This window comes from Trichechus manatus, unplaced genomic scaffold, assembly GCF_000243295.1.
Source record: "Trichechus manatus latirostris isolate Lorelei unplaced genomic scaffold, TriManLat1.0 scaffold00101, whole genome shotgun sequence".
NCBI lineage: Eukaryota > Metazoa > Chordata > Mammalia > Sirenia > Trichechidae > Trichechus > Trichechus manatus.
The window spans coordinates 8,924,391-8,942,802 of record NW_004444037.1 but is presented as its reverse complement, the minus strand read 5'-3'; the positions used below and the strand labels follow the sequence as shown (position 1 = coordinate 8,942,802).

At 38.0% G+C, this 18,412-nt stretch overlaps 1 protein-coding gene across 1 annotated transcript in view; it reads left to right on the top strand.

Annotated features, from left to right (window-relative positions):
* The window catches only part of CWH43 (cell wall biogenesis 43 C-terminal homolog), an 83,156-nt gene that overhangs the window by 42,005 nt on the left and 22,739 nt on the right, over nucleotides 1-18,412 (top strand). The window contains exons 7-11 of the mRNA XM_004382909.1: nucleotides 2,084-2,341; nucleotides 5,020-5,142; nucleotides 7,078-7,157; nucleotides 11,108-11,213; nucleotides 12,511-12,646. Of these exons, the coding sequence (XP_004382966.1) occupies nucleotides 2,084-2,341; nucleotides 5,020-5,142; nucleotides 7,078-7,157; nucleotides 11,108-11,213; nucleotides 12,511-12,646 (703 nt within the window). The remainder of the gene's footprint in view (nucleotides 1-2,083; nucleotides 2,342-5,019; nucleotides 5,143-7,077; nucleotides 7,158-11,107; nucleotides 11,214-12,510; nucleotides 12,647-18,412) is intronic.

The window sequence follows — 18,412 nt, the reverse complement described above, 5'->3', positions numbered from 1 at the left end:
CCAGAAGAACGAACAACTCTGTCTTGGAAGAAATACAGCCAGAATGCTCCTTAGAAGCAAGGATGGCGAGTCTATGTCTTACATACTTTGGACATATTGTCAGGAGGGATCAGTCCCTGGAGAAGGACATCATGCTTAGTAAATTAGAGGGTCAGCGAAAAAGAGGAAGACCCTCAGTGAGATGGATTGACACAGTGGCTGCGACAATGGGCTCAAGCATAACAGCAATTGTGAGCATGGCGCAGGACTGGCCAGTGTTTCGTCCTGTGGTACATAGGTTCGCTATGAGTCGGAGCCAACTCCACGGCACGTAACAACAACATATATATGCATATACATAAAAATGATGTTTTGGAAAAAAATTAATAACACGAGAAAATGTTTTTGATGTAACGTCAAATAAAAAGCAGAATATTATTCTTTATATGTTGTATGGTTCCATCTATGTGAAACCCTGTGGGGCAATTCTGCTCTGTCCTACAGAGTTGCTATGAGTCGGAATCAACTTAACAGCAATGGTTTTTTTTTTGTTTTTGTTTATTTTACTCAAGATGTTTTCAAGGTTCATCCACGTCACAGCATGTATTAGAACTTCATTTCTCTTTATGGCTGAATAATATCCCATTGTATGTACCACATTTTGTTTATCCATTCATGTGTTGATGACCACTTGAGTTGTTTCCACCTTTTGACTATTGTGAATAATGCTGCTGCAGTGAATTAGTTGGTGTACAAGTATCAGCTTGGGTTCCTGTTTTCACTTCTTTTGAGTGTATACCTAAGAAGTGGAATTGCTAGGTTGTGGTATTCTCTTTGAAGTGAGGAGGAATAGAAAGTCACATGGCATTGCCCTGTGATAGTGCATGTGGGACTTATTGAAGGATATGAGCCATGGGGCGCAAGAAGCTGGCTTGAGCAACTTTCTGCTCTGGGCTCCTTCTTTTTTAGAGTCCTTGCCCCAAGTAATGGGGAGTCTGCTGTCAATGTCCATGAATGGGTGGGTCACAATTATACAACACTGACTAGTGTAGAAAATATCATATCTACAGAAAGGTGTTATAGTGATGGTTCCAAAATGGGGTGCCGTAGGACCCCTGAAATGCCATCTCAAAGTTGATTTCACAGGAATTGGGAGACATGTTATATTACTTCAGCATTGGCTCAACAACTGCAAACATTTCCTGAGTGCCTGCTGGAGGCGGGTTGCATAGCCCCCAACACTGTTAAATAATGAACGAACTGACTAAGGAATTTTCTTCTAATACTGTACTTTATCAGTCACGTCTTCTTTTGGAACTTCGTGGCTGGGAAAGTCTATTTACATATTGTAGGAGTAGGGGCAGCATTTAAATGAGGGAGTGAGGAGTGTGTGGAAGTTCCTTTAGAAAGTCCCTTAAAAATGTTCTGGAGACCACACTGACTTTATATGTTTTCTGACATCCTGGATCTGGGTGGTTAGATTTAGTGAACATTATTTTTGGTAATTACGGATAATTTCCGTTTTCATCAGTGTTGAGATCTTAACACAAATAATCTAAAATTACCTTCTTCCCTGCCCCTGCCCTTGTGAAAAACTAGCATTTGACTGAGGTTTACTAGACCCGCATTCCACCTCCAGTTGTGGTGCCAGTAACTAGCTGTGTGACCTTGAACAAATCACTTTAACCTCGATAACCAAAAAAAAAAACAAAAAACAAAAACCAAAAAGCAAACCCGTTGCTGTTGAGTTGAGTCTGATTCATGGTGACCCCATGTGTTACAGAGTAGAACTGTACTTCATAGGGTTTTTTTTTTTGGGCTGTAATACTTATGGAAGCAGATCCCCAGGCCTTTCTTCCACGGTGCCACCGGGTGGGTTCAAACCGCTAACCTTTAGCAGTTTGTGCCACAGAGGGATCTCAGTTTTTCCATCTGTCAGGAGATTGGACCAGTTTTCCCCTAAGGTGTCTTCAAGTTCTAAACGACTATAAATTGGTCATTCTATAAGCTTTTTATTCCCTCCACCACTTTTTTTTAAATAAGAAAATGGAAGAGACTTTTGGTACTTTCCTGTCTGATTCTTTTTTTTCTCTCTCACAAACAGGAGCGGCTTCAGCTGCAGGCCTCCTTTACCTGCCCACGTGGGCAGCTGCTATTTCCGGCTGTGTGCTTGCCATCTTCACAGCGTCCCTGTGGCCTCAAGTGCTTGGACACCTTATTAGCTCAGGGACAAGCCCTGGGAAAACCATGACCGTTGCCATGATATTTTATCTTCTAGAAATATTTTTCTGTGCATGGTGCACAGCTTTTAAGTTTGTCCCAGGAGGCATCTATGCTAGAGAAAGATCTGATGTGCTTTTGGGTGAGTAGATTTGAAAGGTCTGGATTAAAGTAACTACTCAAAAATATGTCTCCGGGAAACTATTTGTTCCATAAACCTTCATCTAAAGTACAATAAAAAAAACTAAAAAAAAAAAAAAGTACGTCTCAGGCCTGACCAAGATTTAGCAATTTACATGACTGGTAGAAATAAATAGGATGATCTTGCCTTTCTTAGGGAAATAGACTTTCCTGATTGAAAAAAAAAACTTGAACAATATCTAAATTATTAACGAATTTTTTAATTCATTATTGAGTTTCAGTATATTTATTACTGCAAAGGTGGTTTTAGTGAATTAGTTGTGGAAAAAACTGAATCCATATTAAAGTATAAAAAAGATACTATGTAACAGTTGTTTATCATTTGATATGTTGCTAAAAGGTCTGATGATGGATGTTCACGTTGCTACTTCAATAGTAGGCTGATAAATAGAAAGACGGCAATGTTTTTTGGTTCTCTTGAATTTTATCTCATTTGTAATTACCATTTTTTACCAATAAAATATATTTTGCATGTATGTATCTTATTATAAGATAATTCTGAAATCATGGAGTAAATTCACTTTCTAGTTCAGTGATTATGAATTTATGTACCAAAATCAAAATTGCATAAGCTTAGCTTAGTCTGATATTTAAAAAATTGTCATATGGCAGTAATGAAGTTATTGATGTATACCAGGCATACATAAATCAAATATTGCCTGTCATTTTGGTTTAAGTAAAATATGTCAAATGCTTCCAGAGTAAACTCTTTGAGAAATGAGGAGAAAAAATGTTAGTAGAGGAGCCAGTTCTTATTGTTCACACGTTTATTTTTCTACTTAGTCATTTATTCATTTAAAAAATTATTGAGCACCTACTGTGTGCCAAGCACATTGCTAGAGATTCACGAGACATACTGTCCCTGCCCACCTGGAACTTTAGTGGGGGAAACACTATTAATAAAATGAAATTATTATTTTGTCTTTGTAATTTATAAACCCTGGTGGCATAGTGGTTAAGTGCTATGGCTGCTAACCAAAAGGTCAGCAGTTCAAATCCACCAGGCGCTCCTTGGAAATTCTATGGGACAATTCTACTCTGTCCTATAGGGTCGCTATGAGTCTGTGTCGACTCAGTGGCAACGGGTCTGGTTTTTTGGTTTTTGGCTGTAATTTATATGTATTTGTCTCATTTTACTAATAAATGAGACAAATGCATATAAAACTACAATTGGGATGAGTGCTATAAAGGAGATGTATACACTACTGCTTGTGTTCCTTTGCACTTGTCTATTGTGTCCCTGGCGTATGACCGACAACTATGTTCATTTTCACTTAAACTTTTATACCCCATGAGGTAGACAACTGTCAGGACAGGCTGATTTGGAAGATATATTTTTAAATTGCATGAAAAATTTTAGAAACGCCTTTTGAGGATTTTGTATCTCTGATAAGTACCAGCTGTCAGCTAATTAGAGAAATACATTGCTGCATTTCCTCTGGGATCTCTTGGTTTTGCGAACTTTGTATTTCTCCTGGTTTCTTTCAGGTGTGTGTCCTCTGTCCTGCTCTATCCTCCTGCCCAATGCCCTGCTTTTTTTCTAACTCCAGCTTGCTTAGGGGTCAGCCATGTGAAGAAAACGAATGAAAGTAAGAGCCCATGAGTATTCCGTGCTGTGCATAAGTTTGTTTCTTCAGGTTGTTAGGAATGGTGAGCTTTTTGAGTTCCTTCTCACTGTTCACTGCTTCTGGGGTTGCTGAAACTGCTTTCTTAGGGCCTCATACAACCAAGACATTTTTAGTAAGCATGGATGGTATACTGATAAGGCCACAAAGAAAACCAGGGAACACTGGTCATGTTCAGAGTAGCTTTTAATATAACTGCAAAGATTCTATATTGTATCAGAAATTAGTTGTAAATTTATTTTCTAGGCTTCTCCTGTTCTTTTCTGGAAATTGGTCACAACTTTTTTTGCTAGCTTAAACCATTACCTGACATTTCCTAATTTACATATTGTTCAGTCATCCCTGTTTCCATTCGTATTATGTATGGTTTTAGAAGTATGTAAACTTTACACGTAAGCTACATTGTAAAGCATCTTAATTGAGCTCAACTTTATTGGCCAGCCATATTGGCACAGTGTGAGTTCTGACATGCATTTTCTGCAAGGACCCTGTGCCCGGAATTCCTGTATTCCAGGTTAGAATTACCGCCACAAACGCTGTCATACATAGAACATACACATGCTCTGCCATGCCCCTCAGCTTCGTGCATGTGTGGTCTCTTCCATGGAGGAGGTTGGTTCAGAAGGCTCCTTTCGCTTGTGCTGTGTCCTCCCTGCCCAGTCAGCAGTCATTTCCTTATGGCCAATGACTTACGCTGTCAGCAACCTAACAACTAGGAAGCAGTCAGGAAATTAAAAGAAATCCCTTGTCAGGAAAAGGCTGGGATCCCCTCAATTAGAGCATGATTCCTAGAACTCTAGCTGATTTCTTATAATTGCCCTAATTATTAAAATTAGTATTACAGTAATTTACTGAGTAAGGTACTGAGCTAAATTAACTCAATAACTGAATTTTCAAGTACGTTCATTTAAATGACATTTCAGCTCCTGGAATATAACATTGGAAGGATTTGGGGTATGAAAATATAATATATTCTTCATTTCGCTTTTAACAGGGACAATGATGCTAATTATTGGGCTAAATATGCTGTTTGGTCCTAAGAAAAGCCTCGACTTTCTTCAAACAAAACGCAGTCCTAAAATGCTTTTCAGAAAGAGTGAAAAATACATGACACTTCGTAAGTATTGTTTTAAGCTTTTTAAAAGCATTTTATTATATAAATTTTCAAACACATATAAAAGTAATGAGTATAATGAATCTTCATGTACCTTTCACCAAGCTTTAACAGTTATCAACATTGTACCAAAGTTGTTAACAGTTTTCTTCCTTTTTTTTTGCTGAAGTACTTTAAATACTTCTGTATTCATTTTGCTTCACTTACAATATGGATAAGATGTTTTAACACGTAGAATTTCTAGAATGCTTTGTTCTAATAGTTGAGATGATTCATTTCATTTCTAGTTCTCCTTTTTTTGGAAGATTGGATTATGTTTGGAATGTCAATGAAGAAACTTAAAACAACATTAGTTTACTATTCAATATCTGACTCATTACAGATAGACTGGATTAAATAAAAAGATTTATTGAATGTCTACAATGTGCTGATAGTGTATTACGTAGTTGTTATGTGATATACAAAGATGAGTTAAAAAAATGTTCTCCGTCCTCAAGGAGTTGATACTTTACTAAAGGAGATAAACTATTATATTGTAATGAGATAGGAAACAGTTAAAAAACTAAATAAATTTTTAGTGTATTTCTAAAAGAAATGTCATAAAGCAGTTTAAGACCATTATTTAAAAACTTTCAAGTATGTTTCATCATAATTTGGAAACATCATGTTAAATTTAGTGGAAAATGAGGTTCTTTTTTAGTCCCTTGAAACCAGGATCTAGCAGATTTTGTTTTTAATCCTGACAATCTTTGTCTTTTAACTTGAGAGTTTGTTTAATCTGTTTTTATTGTGATTTCTGATGTATTACGATTTATTTCTATCATTTTACTATGTGTATTCTTTTTCCACTTTCTCTAGGTATCCTTTTTCCTCTTACTTTTTTTTTTTTTTACTTCCTTATTCCCCTCCTCCCCACTCCTTGTTCTAGTTTGGAAGTTTTACCTTTAATTTCTGTTCTTTTAGTAGTTAATTATTTTTCTTTCAGCATGGCCTTCTGGCTTCCATTTTTGGTGTTGAAAAGTCAAGTGTCAGTGGAATTGTTGCTTTTTTGAAGATAATCTGTCTCTTGTCCTAGTAGCTCTTAAGATTTTCTCTTTGTTTTGGTGCTCTGCAGTTTCACTGTAGTATATTTGGATGTGGATTTTTTCATTTTGAGAGTCTTTGGGCTTCCTGAATCTGAATAATGATGTCTTCTAACAATTCTGGAAAATTCCCAGCCATTATTTCTTCAAATATCACCTGTCCTCTGTTTTTTCGTGTCTCTCCTTTTTGACTCCAACTAGATATATGTTGGATCTTCTTCTTATTCTGTTCTTTATGTCTCTTGATTGCTTTTGTATTTTGTACCCTTTGTAATTTTCTCAGATTTGCCTTTCAGTTTACTAGTTCTCTATTCAGCTTTGTCTAATCTGCTGTCTGTTGAGTTTCTAATTTCAGTTATCATAATTATTATATATTTATTCCCAGAAGTCTATTTGATTTCTTTACGAACATTTCTGATCATTTATTATAGTTTCATGTACCTTAGTCATACTTTTGAATACCCTCTTTTATCTGTTTAAATATGTTAAACACTTACTATATATTCTGATTCTGAAAGTTCTAGTATCTGAAATCTTTATGGGCTTGATTCTGCAGGGTTTTTCCACCTCTGATTCTTGCTCATTAAGACTTATTTTCTTAGGTATTTTATGATTTTTTAAAATTTTTATTACTTTAAGCTCATGGTCCTTGGAACACTTTTAGGGAATATTCTTTGAGGCCTGAGTTTAAAGTATGGGTTACGTATGCATGTCACACGTGAAAATTAACCCAAGAATTAGACATTTCTGCTTTGCACAAAATCTTTGGTTAATAGATTTAACATAATCATAAAAATGATTTTTAAAATCAGTAAACTTAATTTCTGTTAAACAACTATTTCTTGGTTTTGTTTAGTCTTGTGGCTGCTTGTTGGTTTGGGATTGTTGGGATTAGGACTACGGCAAAAAGCCTATGAGAGGAAATTGGTCGAAGAGGTAAGTAACTTAAAATTTTGAAATAGAATTTTATATGATATATATTTATACGCGTACATTTGTACATTGAACTCTAGACCAAGAAAAATCTTACAGACGTTTCTTGATATTGCAGAGTATGGATTGTTTATATATTCATGGACTGTGAAAGTTTTCTTGTCTCCTCCTTTTCCCTATTACTGTCTACAGTTTTTAAATATTTTAGTGTCCCTTTGTCTTCTAGAAAGGTGGGCTGGAGCAAGTCATTGCAATGTTGTGCTTTCTGTTTGCACTGATTAAACAGTTTGAAGTGCTTTTTAATGAGTTGGAGTTACAGTTTGGGCTAAAATAGAATTTGAAGATTAACTTTGAATGTTGAAAATCTCTACTACCTAGTAAATTTTTCATATTAAGTAAAAAGTTATAAGGAGGACAGAGATCATGTTTTTCTTTTTGGCTGTTGTATTCCAGCACCTCACATAGTGTTTGGCACATATTCAGTTCTCCATAACCTTTTGTTAAAAATTAAATAATTTATTAAATGATCCCTTTCTTTTGCCCTTTAATTGTTAGCTGTTGTCATTATAACATAAAGTCGGTCAGAGAGGATACCTAATGTCAGCCAGGATTCTTCTTCAAAAGGAGCCATTTGAATTGGATTTGATACATGTTCTTTCATTCATTCTTCATGCATTCATTCGTTTATTTATTTGATAAATGTTTACTGAATGTCTCTTATGTGCCTGGTGCCAGGGACACAGAGGTAAACAAATTGAACAAGATACCTGCCTTCGTAGAGTTTACATTCTAGTAGAGGATAGCGACAGGATTCAGAGGAAAAAATAAAGTCTGCCACTTTTGCTTGGGCTGCTATGAAGGAAATTGGATTATTGAATAGAGTATAACTGTGTCTAGGTGGATAAAGAAGCCTGTTCTGAGGAGGTGACATTTGATTTGGGACCTAAAAGTTGAGAAAAAGCCATCTGTGCAGAGAGCTGGTGATAAAGGAATCAGGTAGAGGGAATGTGTAAAAAACTGAAGTGGGAGCAAGCTTGGCATGTCTGAGGAACATCAGGGTGGCCAGTGTGGCTGAAGATTGATAAGCAAGGAGAAGAGTGGTAGAAGGTGAAGTTGAAGAGGCAGGTGAGAGCCACATCACATAGGGCATTGTAGACCACAGTAAGGAGCTCTGATTTCATTTTACTTGCAGTGGACGCCATTGGAGTGTCTTAGGCAGGAGAGTGAAAAAACCAGTTATATATCACTTAGATGGCTTTGTGAACAGTAGATTGTAGGGGAACACAAGAGTGGAAGCATAGAGGTATGTTATGAGGCTTTTTCAGTTGTCCAAGAGAAAGATGATGGTGATTTGGACTGGGATGGTGGCAGTGGAGTTGGAGAGAAATAGATAGAATATATTTTAAAAGTAGAACTGATAGGACTTGCTGATGGATTAGATGTTGACAGATGTCTTGAGCAACTGGATGGAGGATGTGGCATTTACTGAGATGGGAAGAATGAGGGAATAATAGGTTTTGGGGAATGAAATCAAGAATTAATCACAGAAGTATAGTTATGTCAAAAAAGGATTGCTTGAAGATAATCATGCATCTTGAAATATCTGTTGATGGTTTCATTCCCTTTTATGATATATTTACAAAACAGAATAGCTCTTCTTTATAAAGATGAAATGTCCAGCACACTGCTGGTAGAACAAGCATATTGAGCTGTTATATAAAGTGGACCTCCTACGCAAAGGTATTGCTACTTATCCTTCTCCTAACCTGAACTTGTATGGTTCAGTTTGAGTTGTTTCTTCAGTTGTGGTGATGGATTTTTTCTTATTCAGCCATACATTTACAGAATGCCTGTTATAGATCAGTAAGTATTTGTTTGAGATTGATGGTTAGGATTGGGCAGTGCATTCTCTGACTGAGCTCATGGATCCCGAAGAAGAGTTCTCAGAAGAGGCTCTGCTACTCAACCTTGCCTTGGCAGTACAGATAGATAGATGGATAGCTGCCATCGAGTCAGCTCTAACTCATGGTGACCTTATTTACAACAGAACAAAACGTTGCCTGATCCTACAGCATCCTTACCATCGCTGGCATGTTTGAGTCCATCATTCCGGCCATGTGCCAAACCATCTCACCAAGCGTCTCCCTCGCTGTCGCTGGCCCGCACTTCACCACACATGATTGATCCAGCGATTGATCTCTGTTGTGATCCATAAGATTCTCATTGGCTGTTTTTGGAAGTAGATCACCAGGCCATTCTTCCTAGTCTATCTTAGTCTGAAAGCTTAGCTAAAACCTATCCACCATGGGTCACCCTGCTGGTATTTGAAATACCAGTGGCATAGCTTTCAGCATCACAGCAACACTCAAGCCACCATAGTATGACAAACTGACAGACGAGTAGTAGCTTGCCAGTACAGTAGGGGTATAACACTACGTTGGGATCAGTAGACCACTTTGCAAATATGTTGCAGGTCCCCATGTATCCCTCTGTGATCTCATTCTTCTCCCTTGAGAAAGTAACCACTATCTGAATACGGATTTATCATTTTCACACTTTCCTTTATATTGCTAATAACATGTGACACATCCCTGAACAATACTGGTTTTTCCATGTTTTTAAACTTTATCTAAATGATACCATGCATATATATTTTGCAACTTTTTTTTTACTTAAAATCACCTATGTAAGTTTCATCCATGTGGGTACATGTAGCCCTAATTCATTTATTTCCATTGCTGGGTAGTATTCCAAGATAGACATGTGACATCATTTATTTATTTATTTTCTTATTGATAGATCATTTCTGATTTTTTGCTGTTATTATAAGCAACGCTTATTATAGTCACTTTCTAGACATTTCTCCTAACTTCCAAGCTTAAGCTAGAAGTTTAAAGAAGATTTAATTTGAGAATTCCATATAGCAGATATCTGCTTGTTTTTATGAATTAAATGTGGACAAATGTTTGTGGCCACCACTCGTCTGTCAATTTGACTATATGAAGAAGAATGAGGCATCAGGATTGGAGGAAGACACATTAACAACCCTGCGATATACAGATGACCAACCTTTCTTGCTGAAAGTGAAGAGGACTTGAAGCACTTACTGATGAAGATCAAAGAGTACAGCCTTCAATATGGATTACACTTCAACATAAAGAAAACAAAAATCCTCACAACTGAACCAATAAGCAGCATCATGATAAACAGAGAAAATATTGAAGTCGTCAAGGATTTCATTTTACTTGGATCCACAATCAATGCCCATGGAAGCAGCAGTCAGGAAATCAAATGACGTATTGTGTTGGGCAGATCCACTGCAGAAGACCTCTTTAAAGTGTTAAAAAGCAAAGATGTCACCTTGAGGACTAAGGTGCATCTGACCCAAGCCATGGTGTTTTTAGTCGCCTCATATGTATGCGAAAGCTGGACAATGAATGAGGAAGACCAAGGAAGAATTGGTGCCTTTGAATTATGGTGTTGGCAAAGAATATTGAATATACCATGGACTGCCAGAAGAATGAACAAATACGTCTTGGAAGAAGTACAGCCAGGATGCTGCTTAGAAGCAAGAATGGTGAGACTTTGTCACATGTACTTTGGACATGTTGTTAGGGAGATCAGTCCCTGGAGAAAGACATCATGCTTGGTAAAGAAGACAATCAGTCAAAAAGGAAGACCCCCAATGAGATGGATTGACACAGTGGCTGCAACAATGGGCTCAAGCATAAAAATGATTGTGAGGATGGCACAGTGTTTGGTTCTGTTGTACATAGGGTTACTATGAGTTGGAACTGACTCAATGGCACCAAACAACAACAAAATGTTTGGGAATATTCCTTTGCTGAAACTTGGGACATAGGGATTTTGGTAGAGTGAGGTGGAGAAAACTGGGTCACCAAAGCTGCCATTTTTCACAATCATCATAAATTATCATTGAAACAATTCCTTAGGCACCAGCCGAAGAGGTCTCTGTCGCCATCTGGCCTTTCAGGTTTGGATATGACAATGAAGGGTGGTCTAGTCTAGAAAGATCAGCTCAACTGCTCAGTCACACAGGTAAGTCTTCCTGGAATTAGCTCCAGTTTTTGAGAAACTACCATTGTTACGTTTATTTTGATTAAGTCCATAAGTTATAGGAGGAGGGTTTGCTGGGTCATAAACTAATCTCCTCTTCAGAAAGCATTACTTTTGTGTCAGCTTCAGGAGGATTAAGCTTCTGTAATCACATCGGTATATGTCTGAGAGCAATTCAGTTGATTCCGAACACAGCCTCATACTGGGTATTTGCAGGGGGCTCTTCTCATGCCCTTATTATTAGTGCTATCTCTGCAGGTGGCTCCTGTCACTTGAGGAACTTCTGTTAAGGACCCAGAAAACTATTGGCTTAAAGGGCAGAATGGGTCAGAGTGATGCTCATTTATGAAGTAATTTCTTTTTCAAGAGTTTGAGGGCCATTTTTGTTTGATTCTGTGCCCTGGGTAACTCACCTTTGTATGAAGCATCATTTAAAATATGTGGGAGTTTGGTTCTTAGATCAACTACATGGAGTGTGGAGCAAAATAAAGTGCTGAAGTGTTCTGGTTATTCCTACTGATAAGCATGTTTTCTGAGAAGCTTCTGACTCTGTATGATTATTAAGTCAATACAAAATTTCTTTGGCCCTTACTCCTTACTTAGTCTGATTACAGACCTCAGAGGCATATCTGGCCAGGGTCTGAAAAACTAATATACTTACTTCTATGCCCGTCCCAGGCAGCTGGGTGGCACAAACAGTTAAGCCCTCAACTACTAACTGAAAGGTTGGTGGTTGGACCATTCAGAGGCACCTCAGAAGACAGGCCTGCTGATCTGCTTCTGAAAGGAGCAGCCTTGGAAACTCTATGGAGCAGTTCTACTCTGCACACCCAGCATTGCCATGAGTCAGAATTGACTCAATGGCAACTAACAACAAACAACATGCCAATACCACGGAGGTGATTGCCCTAGAATAAAATGCTATATGCGCTGCTGTATTGTTTCTGAACATAAATTGAGTATTTGAAAAAGGCATTAAGGTTATTTGAAGTTTGGGGTATTTAAGAAAGATATTGAGAATATTTGAGACTTCAGAACATTTATGCTTTTATCCTTTTCTGTCCTTCCTCTAGGTATTCCATGTTTTAATTACATTCTAAACATGGGAAAATTCCTTTATAGATCAGATTTGAACCACTCCACTTTGGTGACTCCTTAGGTATTACTTGGTTTTCAATTTATGAGTAAAAGCAGAAGGGTTAAGTGTCAAGAATAAAGTTTTACTAATTGTTTTTTGCATTGTGTATTGAATCACTACATACATTTTTCCCCTGAACAGGTGCAGATTTCATAACAATTTTAGAGAGTGATGCTTCTAAACCCTATATGGGAAACAATGATTTAACCATGTGGCTAGGAGAGAAGTTGGGTTTCTATACGGACTTTGGTCCAAGCACAAGGGATCACACTTGGGGGTGAGTATACCTTGGGAATTAATTCTGAACATAGCTCTAAAAGACTAGGTAGCACAGTCTTGGAGTGGGAGGTTGACATTGTCATGACCTTGTTCTATGAATATGCATCAGTGATGCTTCTTGGGAGACTGGGAGGTGCTAAAGAATAGATATTGATGAAGACTTCACACAGGGCTGATAGCCCAGCATCCTTCTCCATTGGTGGTCCTGAACACAATTCTTAGCAGAATTGATGTGGCTCATTTGGCACCTTCTCCTCTATACCCTGAGAGAGTCAGTTAAAAGTATCTAGAACATCACTGAGTTTAGGAGCCAAAGCAGTGGTCTGCTGACAGCAGTGGTAATTATATAGTCACTGGGGAGTTCTGAAAAATTACAGATGCTTGAACCCCATGCCAGGTCTACTAAGTCAGAGACTCCAGAAAGGGGTGGAAGACAAAACTTTTGTCTTGACTGTGTTTCTGCATGAGGTTTGCCAGGAAGATGAGAAAATTTTCCAATTCACTTTTCTTTTTTCTTTTTTTTTTTTTCATCTCTGAGTAAAGGTTTGTTAAAGGAGGAAGTTGATAGCAATAACATGTATATATATATATATATATGTATATATTTAAATTGAGCACTGTTGTGTTCTAGGCACTTTTGTATTTGTTGGGCATACAATACAAGGCTGAGTACAACACTATTCCTACCTTCTACCCTGGGCAAGTAAAGACTCCATAGGTGTGTCTGGTTAAGAACCCCTGAATGAGGAACAATAACAGATTTTTACAAATGACAAAGCCTTGCATATTAAAGGAAAGCATTTTTCAGAAGAAAAAGTATAAATATGTCTGCAGCAAAATTTTATGTAACATGTGATAAGCTTTTGCTAAAGAACATTCTAGTCACGGTGCGATTGAAGGAGTCTCTTGCTAGCTTCTCCCAAGAGGTTCTTATGGTTTGGAATTTAAAGTGGAATCCTTGTAATGACATTGGGATTGCACTTTACTGTTCAGCCAATACCTTGGGAACGGGATTATATGGATTTGACGTAGGTTTTCCTTATTAAAAATGCAAGATGATAGCCCAAAAAATATTTTTGAAATTCCTTTTCATATGTGCCTTCAGGAAAATCACCTTGTCAAATTAGAGGTTTAATTTTTAATGAAAGAAATTTAAGAACAAACCTAAATAAAGTTTAAGAACAGGCCTTCAGAGACGGTTTGGTGCCAGCTCAAAATATCTATGCTTTCTCATGGCTTTGGGCAGCTCTAGGGTCCAAGCCATGCTTGTCTAACACATGGATCACTCTTGCGGCTATTTCTCTTGGAACTTTTCTTCTGTGTTTCTGCATAAGGCTGTGTTTCTGCATAATGTTTCCCAGGAAGATGAGGAAATTTTCCAGTTAATTCTTTTTTTTTTTTTTTTTTATCTCTGAGTAATGGTTTGTTAAAGGAGGAAGTTGATAGCAATTATATATATATATATATATTATTTTTTTACATGGGCACTGTTGTGTTCTAGGCACTTTTGTATTTGTTGAGCATACAAGGCTGAGTAGACTATTCTCACCCTTAAGGGGTTTTGTTGTGTATCAGTGTAAACAATTACTCATGCACCCAATTATGAGAGATACAATAGAAGCTGTATAAGGCTGTGTGTGGGCACAGACAAAGGGTTGCTTCAAGCTGGGTGGGGCTCAAGGACAACTTCACAATGAAGAAAAGCTTAGGCTGAGTCTTAAAAGGTAAGTTTTCCAAGCAGACAAGACAGGGAAGAGCCTTCCAGAGATGAGAATAGCATATTTCATTCACAGAACCACAAGTAACTTAATGTGAATGGATTCTAACCAAAGCCAAACCAAACCTGTTGCTGTTGAGTCGATTCTGACTCATAGCAACTCTGTAAGACAGAATAGAACTGCCCCACGAGGTTTCCAAGGAGCGGCTTGTGGATTTGAACTGCTGGCCTTTTGGTTAGCAGCCGAACACTTAACCACTGTGCCACCAGATAGGTTAAAAAATAAAAAAAAACAACAACAATTGCTGATGAGTCAGTTCTGACTCATGGCCACCCCATGTGTGTGAGAATAGAACTCTCCTCCATGGGGTTTTCAATGGCTCATGTTTCAGAAGAAGATCATCAGGACTTTCTTCTGAGGTGCCTCTGGGTGGACTTGAACCTCCAGCTATTCAGTTAGCAACCTTTGCTTAATTTTACCATTTGCACCATCCAGGGACCCTGAGATAGGTTTTGGAAAGTGTAAATATGTCAGATTGAAGGTTCTAGAACCCCATGGGCTTTTTATGTTACTCTAAGGAGTTTAGCCCTTTTATATATTAAAAGCCCTGAAGGATTTTGATTTGTACTTTAGAAAGGTCAAGTTTGAGGCAGTGTGGAGGAGGGGTGGAGGGGGCTAAGATTGCAGATCAAATGCAGCGATTTTCAATATTTCAAGCAAGAAATGAAGAGGGCCTGAAGCAAGGCATGAGGATAGAGAGAAGGGGAGAGATTTGAGGGCTATGTAGGAGGCAGTTGATGGAGGAGTCAAGGGTGATTGTCCAGTTTTTTACTTTGAGAGGTTGGTGGAATGGTGGTGCCAGTCCATGAGATTGGGAGAATAGAAGATATTGGGGAGAAGCTGGTGACTTGGAAAGTGTTGATTTTGAAGTGGTCATGGGACATCACTGTAAGTAGCTGGATGTCCATATCTGGAGCTCAGGAGAGAGGACCTGGGGACATGGTTGCTGATGATGGTACTGGAAGCCTTGGGTGTGAAGGCAACATTGGTAAAACTCTGTAAAAAGAAAATGTATGGAGAATGGAACCCTGGGCGTAAAAACCAAAATTTTTTTCATCTGTAGATATGAATAATCGAGTTCTGAACAAAGTTTTTTCTTTGTATACTTCTCAACTTAAAATGTACTCAAAATGTTTGAATTAAGAACCTACTCATAATATTTGAGCTTCTTCACTGTAAGTAGTTTCTAATATGGATGTGTAACATTTTCCCTCAAAGTTCAGGGCAGTCCTGTGTGAGTTTTCTGTCACAATGACATTGAGCAAATGATAAGAGCTGACCCTAAACTATCTTTAATCTTAGAGTGACCATAGCAACCTCTAAAACATTTTCAACAGCCATGAGGTATTTGAGATTGGTGATAGAAAGGGCAGGAGGTGTGTCTGGGAACATTGGGGTCCTCGTTGCTAATTGTTTATAATATTGTGCTAATTCAAGAAAAAAAGTATCAAATCTATCTTGGGAAATGTCAAAGAAAAAAAGATTATTATTGGTCTCAAAGATTCTTTGTGGGAGGTGTGTCATAATGTAGGTAATTTATATAGGTCTTCAGAATTCGTATTACTGGTAATTATGAAACATTGACGAGTGAAAGGAAAGCTGTTCTCATAACTGAAGGTTGACTCCAGTGGATTATTGTCGGCAGCAAGAAAAAAATTGTTTTTTTTTTTTAACTTTGCATTTGTGTCTGTAACAGCATGTTAAAGCCCAGAATGTTTGATAGTGTGTGCTTGTAGTCTACATCCCAACTTCCATTTTGATTTGAGCTCTTTGTCATTTGATTAGAGATTAAAAGTTTTTTTACTGAGATATATTTCACGTAACATAAAATTCACCATCTTAAACGGTATGTAACTCAGTGGTTTTAGTATATTAACAACATTGTGAAACCATCACCACTATCTAATTTCAGAACATTTCCATCGCCCCAAAAAGAAACTCTGTACCTGCTGTCACTCTTATTCCCCTCACCCACCATCCCCTGGCAACCACTATTTTTCTATCTATCGATTGAGCTGTTCTGGATATTCATATGTATGGAATCATACAGTATGAGGCCTTTTGTGTCAGGCTTCTTTCATGAAGCATAATTTTTTAAATTTTTATTGTGCTTTAAGTGAAAGTTTACAATTCAAGTTAGTTTCTCATACAAAAATTTATGCACACATTGTTATGTGACGTTAGCTGCTCCCCGTTTACTGTGACAGCACACTCTTCCTTTCTACCCTGGATTTCCTGTGTCCCTTCAACTAGCTCCTAACCCTCTCTGCTTTCTCATCGTGCCTCCAGATGGGAGCTGCCCATTTAGTCTCATGTATCTACTTTAGCTAAGAGGCACACTCTTCACAAGTTATCATTTTACGTCCGATAGTCCAGTCTAATCTTTGAAAAGTTGGCCTTGGGAATGGTGTTTGTTTTGGGCTAACAGAGACTCTGAGGGCCATTCAGTCAAACCATTAAGTCTGGTCTTTTTACTAGAGTGAGTTCTGCACCCCACTTTTCTCCTGTTCCCTCAGGAACTCTCTGTTGTGTCCCCCATCAGGGCGGTCATTGGTGGCAGCCGGGCACCATCTAGTTCTTCTGGTTTCAGGCTGATGGAGCCTCTGGTTTATGTGGCCCTTTCTGTCTCTTGGGCTAATATTTTCCTTGTGTCTTTGGTGTTCTTCATTCTCCTTTGCTCCAGGTGGGTTGGGACAAGTTGATGCATCTTAGATGGGTGCTCACTAGCTTTTAAGACCCCAGATGCCACTCACCAAAGTGGGATAAGCATAATGTTTTAAAAATTCATCCATGTTTTACCATATATCAGTGCTTCATTCCTTTTCTATGGTTAAATAATATTCCATTCTATCAGTTGATGGATATTTGGTTGATTCCACTTTTTGGCTATTATGAGTAATGCTGCTGTGAACATTCATGTACAAGTTTTTGTGTGAACATATATTTTCAGTTCTTTTAAGTATATACCTAGGAGTGAAATTGCTGGAGATGATGTAGTTTAATGGGACGGGAATGACCAGGAAAGCAGCAGGTTTTTGCTGAGCTTGAGATGCCCCTGGACAGCTAAGTGATGTCAAGTAGGCAGTTGTGTATAGCCTGGAGGGTCGAGTTGGGTCAGGCTGGAGACATAAATTCAGGTATCAGATTGCAGAGGTGGTTCTGTATGAAGGACTGCATGAGGGCACAGGGGTTCGTACATGAAACTAGAAAAGAGAAGCCTCCGAGGTCTGAGCTCTACTCATCTTTCATACATAATTCTTTGATTTGTGGTAAGGTTAAACATTTTTTTCATATGTTTGTTTTACCATCTTTTTGCCCAACAATTTTTTTTTAAATTTCTAATTTCTTATTTTTAAATTTCTAATTCTAACTTTGTAAATTGTTACTTGGTATATTTGTTGGCAAGATTGTACATTCTGACACATTTTGATTAATATTTGTTTATGCAAATATGTTGTCAGAGCAACAATGCAGATAAAATGGATTTTAGATGTTACTAATGCTGCTCATTTAGTGTCTCCTTGTTGTTTGCCTTTTAGTCAATTCCGACTCATAGTGACCCTATGTGACAGAATAGAAGTGTTGCCCCATAGGGTTTCCTAGGCTGTAATCTTTACAGGAGCAGATCGCCAAGTCTTTTCTCCCCCACGGGGTGGGTTTAAACCACCAACCTTTTGGTTAGCAGCCGAGCGATTAACCATTGCACCACCAGGGCTCCTTAAAAAACCACAACCAAACTGTTGCCATTGAGTTGATTCCAACGCATAGAGACCCTCTAGGACAGAGTAGAACTGCCCCATAGCATTTCCAAGGAGCGGCTGGTGGATTTGAACTGCCTACCTTTTGGTTACCAGCTGAGCTTTTAACCACTGGTTCCTTAGGACTCATTAAAACAGAATTGATAGCCATTGTGCTTAGTGTCACAGAAAGACATGCTATATCACAGCGATACAATGAACTGACAAGCTGACTACCACTCTCTATGC